This window comes from Nerophis ophidion, linkage group LG25, assembly GCF_033978795.1.
Source record: "Nerophis ophidion isolate RoL-2023_Sa linkage group LG25, RoL_Noph_v1.0, whole genome shotgun sequence".
Taxonomy (NCBI): Eukaryota; Metazoa; Chordata; class Actinopteri; order Syngnathiformes; family Syngnathidae; genus Nerophis; species Nerophis ophidion.
Window position 1 is genome coordinate 1393476 of NC_084635.1, and position 12752 is coordinate 1406227.

The window sequence follows — 12752 nt, forward strand, 5'->3', positions numbered from 1 at the left end:
GATTGACTTGTAAAGAACATAACGTCATGGCTGTCTTGAGTTTCCAATAATTTCTTCAACTCTTATTTTTTGTGATAGAGTGGTTGAAGCACATACTTGTAGGTCACAAAAATATTCATGAAGTTTGGTTGTTTTATGAATTTATTATGGGTCTATTGAAAATGTGACCACATCTGCTGGGTCAAAAGTATACATACAGCAATGTTAATATTTGGTTACATGTCCCTTGGCAAGTTTCACAGCAATAAGGTGCAAGCTTCTGGTTGAATTTTTGACCACTCCTCTTGACAAAATTAGTACAGTTCAGATAAATTTGTTGGTTTTCTGACATGGACTTGTTTCTTCAGCATTGTCCACACATTTAAGTCAGGACTTTGGGAAGGCCATTCTAAAACCCTGAATCTATCCTGATTTAACCTTTCCTTTACCACTTTTGACATGTGTTTGAGGCCATTGTCCTGCTAGAAAAATGTGGGCAGCCTGATACATCCATCCATCCATCCATTTTCTACCGCTTATTCCCTTTCGGGGTCGCGGGGGGTGCTGGCGCCTATCTCAGCTACAATCGGGCGGAAGGCAGGGTACACCCTGGACAAGTCGCCACCTCATCGCAGGGCCAACACAGATAGACAGACAACATTCACACACTAGGGCCAATTTAGTGTTGCCAATCAACCTATCCCCAGGTGCATGTCTTTGGAAGTGGGAGGAAGCCGGAGTACCCGGAGGGAACCCACGCATTCACGGGGAGAACATGCAAACTCCACACAGAATGATCCCGAGCCTGGATTTGAACCCAGGACTGCAGGAACTTCGTATTGTGAGGCAGACGCACTAACCCCTCTGCCACCGTGAAGCCCCAGCCTGATACAAATGTTGCCAATAACGATACCAAGCATATCAGTATATGGTAGATACTAAAGGGATTAGCTCAATATTTTTTACTATCAAAAAGGTATTTGTCATTTTTTGGATTTGTCTTTAAAAACTAAGGAAATACACTACTTTATATTGCAAATGGCAACAATGGAGGATGAATGTCCCATAACGGTGTCGACACGGACTACAAAGGCGGACTCACACAGTTTTTCAGGATTTATGCAGATCCCAAATACAGATCAGTAGGTACCAGAAGGTAAGAAATGTTGCTTTTGCATAATATTGCGAAACAAAACTCCAGATAATGTCTTACCTTATACACGCACCATAATAATAATCGTATGTTTAATGCGCCAACAATCCTTCAAGCGGTGCGGCTTCATAGCTTAACAAAGTCGTATTAAAACATTTTGATAGCTTTTCGAGCGACGTGTGTAATATACTATATTTTCAATGGAACATTAAAAATGTTGGTCTTGTTTACTTGTGTCTCTTATGTTTGACGGCCATCTACTGGTCACACTTATAATTACACCATGTACCAAATAAAATTGTTTCGAGGTGGGTAAGCTCATCCAAAATTGTTCCTTACATTAGGCGGTTATAAGGCGCGCTGTCGAGTTTTGAGAAAAAAAATAATTTTAAGTGTGCCTTATAGTCCGGAAAATACGATAGTTTTGACAAAACATTACAACGGGAAATGATGCACTATATTACTGCAAATTAGAAAATTTGAAATGTTTCTATTATTATTTATATTTTATATCGCTACTGCAGGAGGCTGCACTGTATATATCGCCCATCCCTAATCAATGTTCTACCTCTCTGTCCTTTTTTGTTTTAGGTCCAGTGTCTGGTCTCTAAGTGGGCGTGGTCCAAAAATGACGTCATCCTCCACACACTCCCGCTCCACCATGTGCACGGCATCGTCAACAAACTTCTGTGCCCGCTCTGGGTCGGCGCCACCTGTGTCATGCTGCCCGAATTCCAACCTCAAAAGGTGCCGACTGCTCATAATTCTTTCTCCCGGTTCATTTCTGGGGCGACTGTTCCTCTGCAAGGCTGGGGGGTGAAGCATGCGGGTGAAGCTATCATTCATGAGTCGAAGACGTAGCGCGGTAGCCGGAGGCCTGAGAGCTTCGACTTTTTTCCGCGTGACTTCCTCCTGTCTGTAAGACTACAGTGTACGGTTCTCAGTGTCTCTCTTTCTCCGTTCCACTTTTCTTCTCTCCTCGCTTCATCTCCTCTTGCACTCTCTCCATCCCCTCCTCCCATCCCTCTCTGGCTGTCAGACTAAGTGTTTTGGGTCCAGTGATTAATTGCCCTGTGTGGCTTTGTATCTGACCAATGCCGACTCACGGTAAGAGCTTAAGCAGCGGATCAATCGATGAGCTGACATTGAAGAACGATGGCGCATGGTTGGCCCTGAGAGAGGAATGGAATAAGGTGTGTGTGTGTGTGTCTCTCTGGAAAATAAAAAGGCCGACCATTCAACTGTTTTCCAACGTATAGGTGTTTTTTATCTTTTATTTTTATGCCGGGTCCTCACGAGCTTTCATAGTGCAAAGAAAGACCTTTGAAGGACACGTGTATGCGTCAGAAAGGCATTGCTACACTTTCACAGAACACATCAGTATTCGACTGTTATCCCTGACCTTGTGTACCAGACCACAAAAGCCATTATCTTAGTCTCAGAAAAAAGGCTTTATTATCCTGAAGTTATAGCTGCTTGATGGAACGCTGAAGAGTTGGTTTCTTTTATACTTCTAGTTCTTTAAAGGGGAACATTAAATTTCAAAAGGTTTAAAAATAATAAAAATCAGTTCCCAGTGGCTTGTTTTATTTTTCGAAGTTTTTTTCAAAATTTTACACCTCCCGGAATATCCCTAAAAAAAGTTTTAAAGTTCTTGATTTTCGCTATTTGCGTTGCGACTGTCCATTTCCCTGTGACGTCATACAGTGCTGCCAATACAAACAACATGGCGGTTACCACAGCAAGACATAGCGACATTAGCTCGGATTCAGACTCGGATTTCAGCGGTTTAAGCGATTCAACAGATTACGCATGTATTGAAACAGATGGTCGGAGTATGGAGGCAGATAGCGAAAACGAGATTGAAGAAGAAATTGAAGCTATTGAGCGAATAGCTATTGACGCTATTCGGCCATAGCGTAGGTGTACCTAATGAAGTGGCCCATAGCATGGCTGCCTTATTAGCATCGGCGGTAAAATGTGCGGACCAAACGATCAGGACTTTCGCATCTTGTGACACATGGAGCAACTTAAATATGTCGATTGGTAAGTGTTTGTTTTGCATTAAATGTGGGTATCTAGTTTCAAATGTAAATACAGCTAGCGTAAATAGCATGTTAGCATCGATTAGCATAGCATGTTATCATCGATTAGCTGTCAGTCATGCTGCTACCAAATATGTCTGATTAGCACATAAGTCAACAACATCAACAAAACTCACCTTTGTGATTTGGTTGACTTAATGGTTGCAAATGCATCTGCAGGTTATCCATACATCTCTGTGCCATGTCTGTCTTAGCATCGCCGCTCAAATGTGGAGACACTCTGGCACATTCAATGGGGGTCTGGCGGCAGATTTCTTGCCAGTGGTGCAACTTGAATCCCTCCCTGTTAGTGTTGTTACACCCTCCGACAACACACCCACCAGGCATGATGTCTCCAAGGTTCCAAAAAATAGTCGAAAAAACGGAAAATAACAGAGCTGAGACCCAATGTTTACAATGTGTTGAAAATGAAAATGGTGGGTGTGTTACCTCGCCGACGTCACATTCTGACGTCATCGCCTCCAGAGCGATAAACAGAAAGGCGTTTAATTTGCCAAAATTCACCCATTTAGAGTTCGGAAATCGGTTAAAAAAATACATGGTCTTTTTTCTGCAACATCAATGTATATATTGACGCTTGCATAGCTTTGGTGATAATGTTCCCCTTTAAAGCAGGGGGTCCCCAACCTTTTTTCCACCAGGGACCGGTTTAATGTACTGTAATTTTCGGACTATATACTCAGGAGCGACTTATGTGTGAAATTATTAACACATTGCTGTAAAATATCAAATAATATTATTTAGCTCATTTACGTAAGAGACTAGACCAGTGGTTCTCAACCTGGGTTCGATCGAACCCTAGGGGTTCGGTGAGTCACCCTCAGGGGTTCGGCAGAGCCTCCGGCGCAGCGGTCAAAACACACCGGACTCATGAATTGATTAACGTGAAGCCTGACTTAATTAAACAAGTTGAAAAACTTTTTTGGGGGTGTTACCATTTAGTGGTCAATTGTACGGAATATGTACTGTACTGTGCAATCTACTAATGGAAGCTTCATTCTATCAATCGTGTAAATAAAAACTTCTCCCTATCGGCGTATCTGTACAGTAAATTTAAAATTTGAATGACAATAAAAAGGAAATCTAAGTCTTAGTATTATAGAGACCCCAAACAATGTTCCCTCTAATTTTTCATCTGATTTGCAAGTGGGCAATTTGTTGTGAGTTCATGCACTGTGTTGGTTTTGTTCTTTGAACAAGGTGATGTTCATGCACGCTTCATGTTGTGCTCTAATAAAAAAAAAACATACAACTTTGTTTTGAATTTGCCCAAAAAATACAAAAAAACATTTTATTTTTCACTAAAGAAGGGTTCGATGAATGTGCATTTGAAACTGGTAGGGTTCGGTACCTCCAACAAGGTTAAGAACCACTGGACTAAACGTATAAGATTTCATCGGATTTAGCAATTAGGAGTGACAGATTATTTGGTAAACGTTAACATACCAGGCACCGTCTCAGTTGGTTATTTATGCCTCATATTCTCAGGGTTATTTGATGACGAACCCCAAGATGCAGAGATGGAGGCAGGCATGGAACGTGAAAACATGATTTAATTAAATACTAAGACAAAAACAAAACCAAAAGGGTACAAACACAAAGCGCGCACGAGGCGGATAATCAAACAAAAGGAGCTAGCCGGGGAGCTAGAAAATAACGAACAGGAGCTTAGCGTGGAAGCTAGCGGGTAGCGAACAGGCAAACAGAAGTCGTACTTGTATAATGAAAAATAAAACGGAAGCAGGGAACAAAAAACAGTAAGCTACAAACATCAACTGAATATAGCTTACCGCTTCGCTGCAAAGACCAGGTACGACACGACAGGAGCGATAACACATCACAAGAGTGACTAGACGTGACATCGACAAGACAATACAAATGACAATACAATGATCCAGCCACTGACACAAGACGAAGAGGGTACAAATAGGAGCGGGCTGATTGGCAACGGGTGTGACCAGGTGCCAATCAGCCGCAGCTGAGGAGGAACACAGCACTCAGGGAACAAGACAGGAAGCTGACCAAATAAGAGCACTAGACAGGAACTAAAGACAGGAGATACCAAACACAGAGGAAACAGACAAATGCAGAGGAAAACTAAAACATAGACAAACTGTCAGGGGAAAGCCTGACACATATAACCTACACTTATTTACACTATTCTTTATTTATTTTAAATTGCCTGTCAAATGTCTATTCTTGGTGTTGGGTTTTACCAAATAAATTTCCCCCAAAAATATGACTTATACTCCAGTGCGACTTATATATGTTTTTTTCCTTCTTTATCATGCATTTTCGGCAGGTGTGATTTATACTCCGAAAAATACGGCACGCGTTATTTTCACGGATCAGCTTTCCACGTGTGACAGATAAAAACAGCAGAAAAATGAGCACGAAAAATCAACTCACTATAATGCTGAAGTCTTAGGAGCCCTTGGCGTGTTTATTTGGGAAGAGATGGTCCCCCGCATGTTGATGGCGTATACTGAATATCAGTGTTTCTTAACCTTAGGGTCGTGGCCCAGTGTTGGGCCGCGAGCGCCCCCTCGAATGTAATATATTTGTTGTTCAGCTGTCGTCCGTATGGGCAGCAGTGGTACTCAGTTGTAATCCACTTTTCTACCACTTGTGGCAGTAATGACAATATAAAACAAACAGAAGAAGTCTTGTGCTAATGTCATGGAGACATTTCTTAAGCGCAAAATTTATGACTTAAGTGGTGAAGCTGTATTTTCATTTGTACTTTAATTTTATCGACAGTTTAGTTAAGGAACATATTATTAATATAATTATTTATTTTAGCGCAACATATTATAATAGAATGGAATAGAGTTTTATCGTCATTATTGCAGTGAACAGGTTCAAAGAACAACAAAATTGGAGCAGATCCCCTAAGGTGCATACACAATTTGGTTATATAACTAGTAAAAAAGATAGAAATGAAGATATGTATCTATATATGTATATATATCCACACACATGCATATATCCATGCATATATAAACATATACACATATAACACTATTGGTCATTATAGTCTGAAAAAAAATAAAAAGACATGACCCATGAGGACATGATGGACACATTGTGCTCACTCAGTGCCTGTTTAATGCTACTATGGCTCTTGGGTAAAAACTGTTTTTTAGTCTATTTGTGCCAACTTTTAGCACCCTATAGCGTCTGCCCGAGGGTAGCAGTTCTAGGTGGCAGTGCCCGGGGTGGAATGGGTCTTTCAGGATGTATGTACTCCAAGTGCGAGTCCATGGTTCTCGCCCGGAGAAGGTCGGAGTGCTATCTCCGGGTTAGAGAGGAGATCTTGCCCCAAGTGGAGGAGTTCAAGTACCTCAGAGTTTTGTTCACGAGGTGAGGGAAGAGTGGATCGTGAGGTCGACAGCCCGATCGGTGCGGCGTCTTCAGTAATGCGGACACTGTAATGATCCGTTGTGGTGAAGAAGGAGTTGAGCCGGAAGGCAAAGCTCTCAATTTACCGGTCGATCTACGTTCCCATCCTCACCTATGGTCAAGAGCTTTGGGTTATGACCGAAAGGACAAGATCACGAGTACAAGCGACCGAATTGAGTTTCATCCACCGGGTGGCTGGTCTCTCCCTTAGAGATAGGGTGAGAAGCTCTGCCATCCGGGAGGAACTCAAAGTAAAGCCGCTGCTCCTTCACATCGAGAGGAGCCAGATGAGGTGGTTCGGGCATCTGGTCAGGATGCCACCCGAACGCCTCCTTAGGGAGATGTTTAGGCCACGTCCGACCCGTAGGAGGCCACGGGGAAGACCCAGGACACGTTGGGAAGACTATGTCTCCCGGCTGGCCTGGGAACGCCTCGGGATCCCCTGGGAAGATCTGGACAGTGTTGGTTAGGGAGAGGAAAGTCTGGGCTTCCCTGCTTAGGCTGCTGCACCCGCGAACCGACCTCGGATAAGCGGAAGAAGATGGATGGATATTGTATGTAAATGTGTTGTTTATTTAGTTAGTACTTCTTTTTCAAATCAGCTTGACCTACGCTTAAGGTTTGTTTGTTAAATTAATAATATAATCTTTGTGAAGAACGCATGCTTTTATATCATTTGACAAGATAGTAAACAGTAGCTAAATTAGATATAATTATTGAATAGGATCAAAGTCAAGAATACGATTACTAATTCAGTGTTAATATTGGATTGGTCCCCGGGCTCCTCTGTATACTAAAAGTTGGGTCCCAAGGTCAAAAAGGATAAGAACCCCTGCTATATACAAGAACCCTGCAGGGCACTGCAGATGGAAACACATTAACTTCAATATGTCCATTAATGTGCATTGTCCCAAGTATTGCAACAAAGTAGTTGTGATATATTAATTAACTATTTATTAACAAGCTTATTGGTGTATTGAGTGGGACAGGCAAAAGTTATGTCGGAGAAAAGGCAATAGTTTATAAATTAAATAATGTTTCTGTGCGGCCCGCTAGCAATTGTGTCACGGACCGGTACCGGTCCCCGGACCGGTGATTTGGGACCACTTCTTTGAAGGATAAAGCGGTCAGTAATAGAACATTTTCAAAGACAATCCTGTAGTCCTGCAGGTGGTCCAGAATGTTCAGCGCGACAATGCAGACGCTGAGTATTTTATATCTTTGCTCCCAGTCAGCTATTTGGGAAACCACAAGTACGGCTGCAGTCATTAAGGATGTTAAATCTAAGTAAAGGATTCACTGTCCCATTTCCATTTTTAACTCATCAATAATGGGGCAGAATTACAAAGTGGTAGGGATAACAAGACAATGGCTGCAGATAACCCTTTCCCGCCCATTATCATATAATCTACTGATTTCTCGATTTATAGACACAGCGCTAGAATGATTGAACGTCGTGGAAAAATGTCCATCATAATTTCTGCCCAGTCTGCCAGTATGAGGTTATTTCTTCCAATTGGCCTTTTGGTCCATCTTATCGACGACCAAATACAAAATTACATTCACGTTAAATCTTGGACGTCAATCCTTGGCAGTGAAGTCAGAAATCAGTTACTATGCCAAAACATTGGAACACTTGAATTCACTTTTTTGCCTTTGTGAAAGGCAAAGGTACTGAGAGTATTTATCCTTACAAATTTCTCAGTTCTTTTTTCTTTTTTTTTTACATTTTACTCTAATATTTAGTGTGGCCCCCTTTGGTATTAATCACAGCAGCCTATCTCTCTGGCATTGTGCCGATGTATTTTGTAAGAGTTTCAACCTTGATGTCATTCCACGCTCTCAGAAGTGAGTTGTGATGAATGTAAAATAATATTTGACTGCTATTCAGCAAAGGTAACAAGCAGGTTTTTTCTGGAACATTAACTTTGCCATATCAGTATGGTTGAAGGTTCCACTATGAAATAAATATTGGTTTTATAGCTACATTGGGGTCATTTCATTGAAATAAGTCTTCGATTTCCAATTCATGGAAAATGTTTTAATATTTCTGCATACCACTCACTGCACAATTAGGAATGTAACGATAATTGGTGATGAGGATAACCACGGTTATCATTAAAAATGCGTACCATAATTGACAACTATTGTGAGCTGCACTTTGATAAACTCACGGATTGACTAGCGTCAGCTCTGTAGCTTAAATACTAACATGAAAACAAGAGACATTAATGTCTTTCCCCGTTAAGAACCAACATCCCCCAATCTAAACTTATACAAACGCATTATTGTCCGAGCAACTAGACCAGAGGGATCATTCTATATGAGAAGTACGGAATACGAGACCAAGTTGTTTTTACGGTGCGTTCAAGGACCACTAAACAGACTAGAAAGAAAACTACTTAAAATAATTTAGACAAAGTTTAGCTGGCGTACTTTCGGTAAAATGATTGTTAATGGAGCTGTTCACAAAGATGCCAAGAGCAGGGGTTCTGGCTCTGGCAAGCTTCTGGTTGAGTTTTTGACCACTCCTCTTGACAAAATTGGTGCAGTTCAGCTAAACGTGTTGGTTTTCTGAAATGGACTTGTTTCTTCAGCATTGTCCACACGTTTAAGTCAGGACTTTGGGAAGACCATTCTGAAACCTTAAATCTAGCCTGATTTAGCCATTCCTTTACCACTTTTGACGTGTGTTTTGGGTCATTGTCCTGTTGGAACACCCAACTGCGACTAAGGCCCAACCTCTGGGCTGATGATTTTAGGTCCTGAAGAATGTGGAGGTAATCCTCCTTTTCCATTGTCCCATTTACCCTCCGTAAAGCACCAGTTCCATTGGCAACAAAACAGGCCTACCATGCTTGACGGGAGGCATGCTGTTCCTGGGATTAGAGGCCTCACCTTTCCTCTTCCAAACATATTGCTGGGTATTGTGGCCAAACAGCTAAACAAAAATATTCATCTGACATCATATGGACAAAGATAAGACCTTCTGGAGGAAAGTTCTGTGGTCAGATGAAACAAAAATGGAGCTTTAAAAAATAAAAATTGTCATCTCCCCAGGCCTATGTGGACAATACAAGGTGAATGACCGCCGTAAACACCAATCATTTTATACAGACCGATAAAAATGTTTATTACATAAATTAGTGATTGCGTAAAATATAGACAATTGTAAAACAAAATGTGCTGTTTCTTCTACCAAGAATGTTTAGTGTAAGTCTATTTATTGTAGTATTTTATTATTGTTATTTATAATAAAACTTGGTTAAACATTTTGGTAGTACGTTTTTACCACATTAAACAATACCGCAATAATAATGATAAACGTTTTAAAGGCCTACTGAAATGAGATGTTCTTATTTAAACGGGGATAGCAGCTCCATTCTATGTGTCATACTTCATCATTTCGCCATATTGCCATATTTTTGCTGAAAGGATTTAGTAGAGAACATCCACCATAAAGTTGGCAACTGGAGAAAAGCCCTGCCTTTACCGGAAGTCGCAGACGATGACGTCACATGTTGATGGCTCCTCACATATTCACATTGTTTCTAACGGGAGCCTCCAACAAAAAGTGCTATTCGGACCGAGAAAACGACAATTTCCCCATTAATTTGAGCGAGGATTAAAGATTCGTGTTTGAGGATATTGATAGTGACGGACTAGAAAAAAAGGAAAAAAAAAACGCGATTGCAATCGCGTTGCATTGAGACGGATTCAGATGTTTTTAAAGACATTTACTAGGATAAGTCTGGGAAATCCCTTATCTTTCTATTGTGTTGCTAGTTTTTAAGTGAGTTAAACTGCACCTGATAGTCGGAAGTGTACGTCCACGGCCGGGTGTTGACGCGCAGTGTCTCGGGGAATTCGACGGCAGCTGTACGGGAGGCGCAAGCTCAGTTGATCTCCAGTAAGTGGCGACTTTTTAACCACAATTTTCTCACCGAAACCTGCTGGTTGACATGTGGTCGGGATTCATGTCCGATGTGATCCATAGGAAAGTTTCAACTCCGTGAATTTTAAACAAGGAATCACCGTGTGTTTGTGTGGCTAAAGGCTAAAGCTTCCCACCTCCATCTTTCTACTTTGACTTCTCCATTATTAATTGAACAAATTGCAAAAGATTCAGCAACACAGATCTCCAAAATACTGTGTAATTATGCCTTAAAAGCAGACGACTTTTAGCTGTGTGTGTGCGTAGCGCTCATACTTATTAAAAACCCGTGACGTCTTGCGTACACGTCATCATTACACAACGTTTTAAAGACGAAACTCCCTGGCAATTTAAAATTGCAATTTAGTAAACTAAAGCGGCCGTATTGGCATGTGTTGCAATGTTAATATTTCATCATTGATATATAAACTATCAGACTGCGTGGTGGCTAGTAGTGGCTTTCAGTAGGACTTTAAAGGGGAACATTATAACAATTTCAAAAGGGTTAAAAACAATAAAAATCAGTTCCCAGTGGCTTGTTGTATTTTTTGAAGTTTTTTTCAAAATTTTACCGGTCTCGGAATATCCCTAAATAAAGCTTTAAAGTGCCTTATTTTCGCTATCTTCGAAACCACTATCCATTTCCCTGTGACGTCACACAGTGCTGCCAATGTAAACAAACAACATGGCGGTTACCACAGCAAGATATAGCGACATTAGCTCGGATTCAGACTCGGATTTCAGCGGCTTAAGCGATTCAACAGATTACGCATGTATTGAAACAGATGGTTGGAGTATGAAAGTATTGAAGAAGAAACTGAAGCTATTGAGCGAATAGCTATTGACGCTATTCATAGCCATAGCATGGCCGAATAACTGCGTTAGCATCGCCGGTAAAATGTACGGACCAAACGATCAGGACTTTCGCATCTTTTGACACTGGAGCAACTTAAATCCGTCGATTGGTAAGTGTTTGTTTCATATTAAATGTGGGTGGAAGGAAACGTAATATAGTTGCAAATGCATCTGCAGGTTATCCATACATCTCTGTGCCATGTCTGCTTTAGCACCGCCGTTAAATAGCATGTTAGCATCGATTAGCGTAGCATATTAGCATCGATTAGCTGGCAGTCAACATCAACACAACTCACTTTTGTGATTTCGTTGACTATCGTTGCACATGCATATGCAGGTTATCCATACATCTCTGTGCCATGTCTGTCTTAGCATCGCCGCTCAAATGTGAAGACACTCTGGTACATTCAATGGGGGTCTGGCGGCAGACACTTTGGCATCTTGGGGCCAGTGGTGCAACTTGAATCCCTCCCTGTTAGTGTTGTTACACCCTCCGACAACACACCCACCAGGCATGATGTCTCCAAGGTTCCAAAAAATAGTCAAAAAAATGGAAAATAACAGAGCTGAGACCCGGTGTTTGTAATGTGTTGAAAATGAAAATGGTGGGTGTGTTACCTTGGCGACGTCACATTCTGACGTCATCGCCTCCAGCGCGATAAACAGAAAGGCGTTTAATTCGCCAAAATTCACCCATTTAGAGTTCGGAAATCGGTTAAAAAAATACATGGTCTTTTTTCTGCACCATCAAGGTATATATTGACGCTTACATAGGTCTGCTGATAATGTTCCCCTTTAAGGTCACATTAAGCGTTATAGGTAATGCTTTATTGTACTTGCCTATAATAGGGCTCAAATTTAACCACGGCAACTGCCGCAAAATGTGCGAGCGTCCTTATCATTTGCCATAATGCCCTAAAAGTTAACCAACATTTGCGGCAAGAATATGCCTTGACCGCCCTTGAATTTTTACTTTTTAATGGACTAGGGATGTAACAGTAAACGGTATAATGATAATTTCCAGACGGTTAGTAATACCGTCTAGTATTTTAATTACCGAAAAAGCGTCATTTATGAATGCATTTTAGGCAACACAAAGTCAAGCGTATGCGCACTACCTTCGTTTGGCTTGATAATCATGGCAGACTAAGAACAAAGACTTTGCGCCAGAGATTTCCCCTCGGCGTAATCGGAGCCAAGCGCTTTGTTAAACGTCATTTTCCCTCACTTCATGCTGTGCGTTTAAGAGAACACTGCTCTGTTTAGATGCTGACAGCTGTGGACAGTATTGGAGACTGACACACTAGTCCCCACACGAAACGTA

General features: G+C 41.3%; 1 protein-coding gene across 4 annotated transcripts in view; it reads left to right on the top strand.

The window, feature by feature from the left end:
* Positions 1-12752, top strand: part of acsf3 (acyl-CoA synthetase family member 3) — a 119054-nt gene that overhangs the window by 15185 nt on the left and 91117 nt on the right. For all 4 annotated transcript variants that reach the window (XR_009804301.1, XM_061887523.1, XM_061887525.1 and 1 more), the window contains exon 3: positions 1724-1879. Coding sequence is in view for 3 of the 4 variants with exons in the window: in XM_061887523.1 (XP_061743507.1) it covers positions 1724-1879 (156 nt within the window). In the remaining variant the exon portion in view is untranslated. The remainder of the gene's footprint in view (positions 1-1723; positions 1880-12752) is intronic.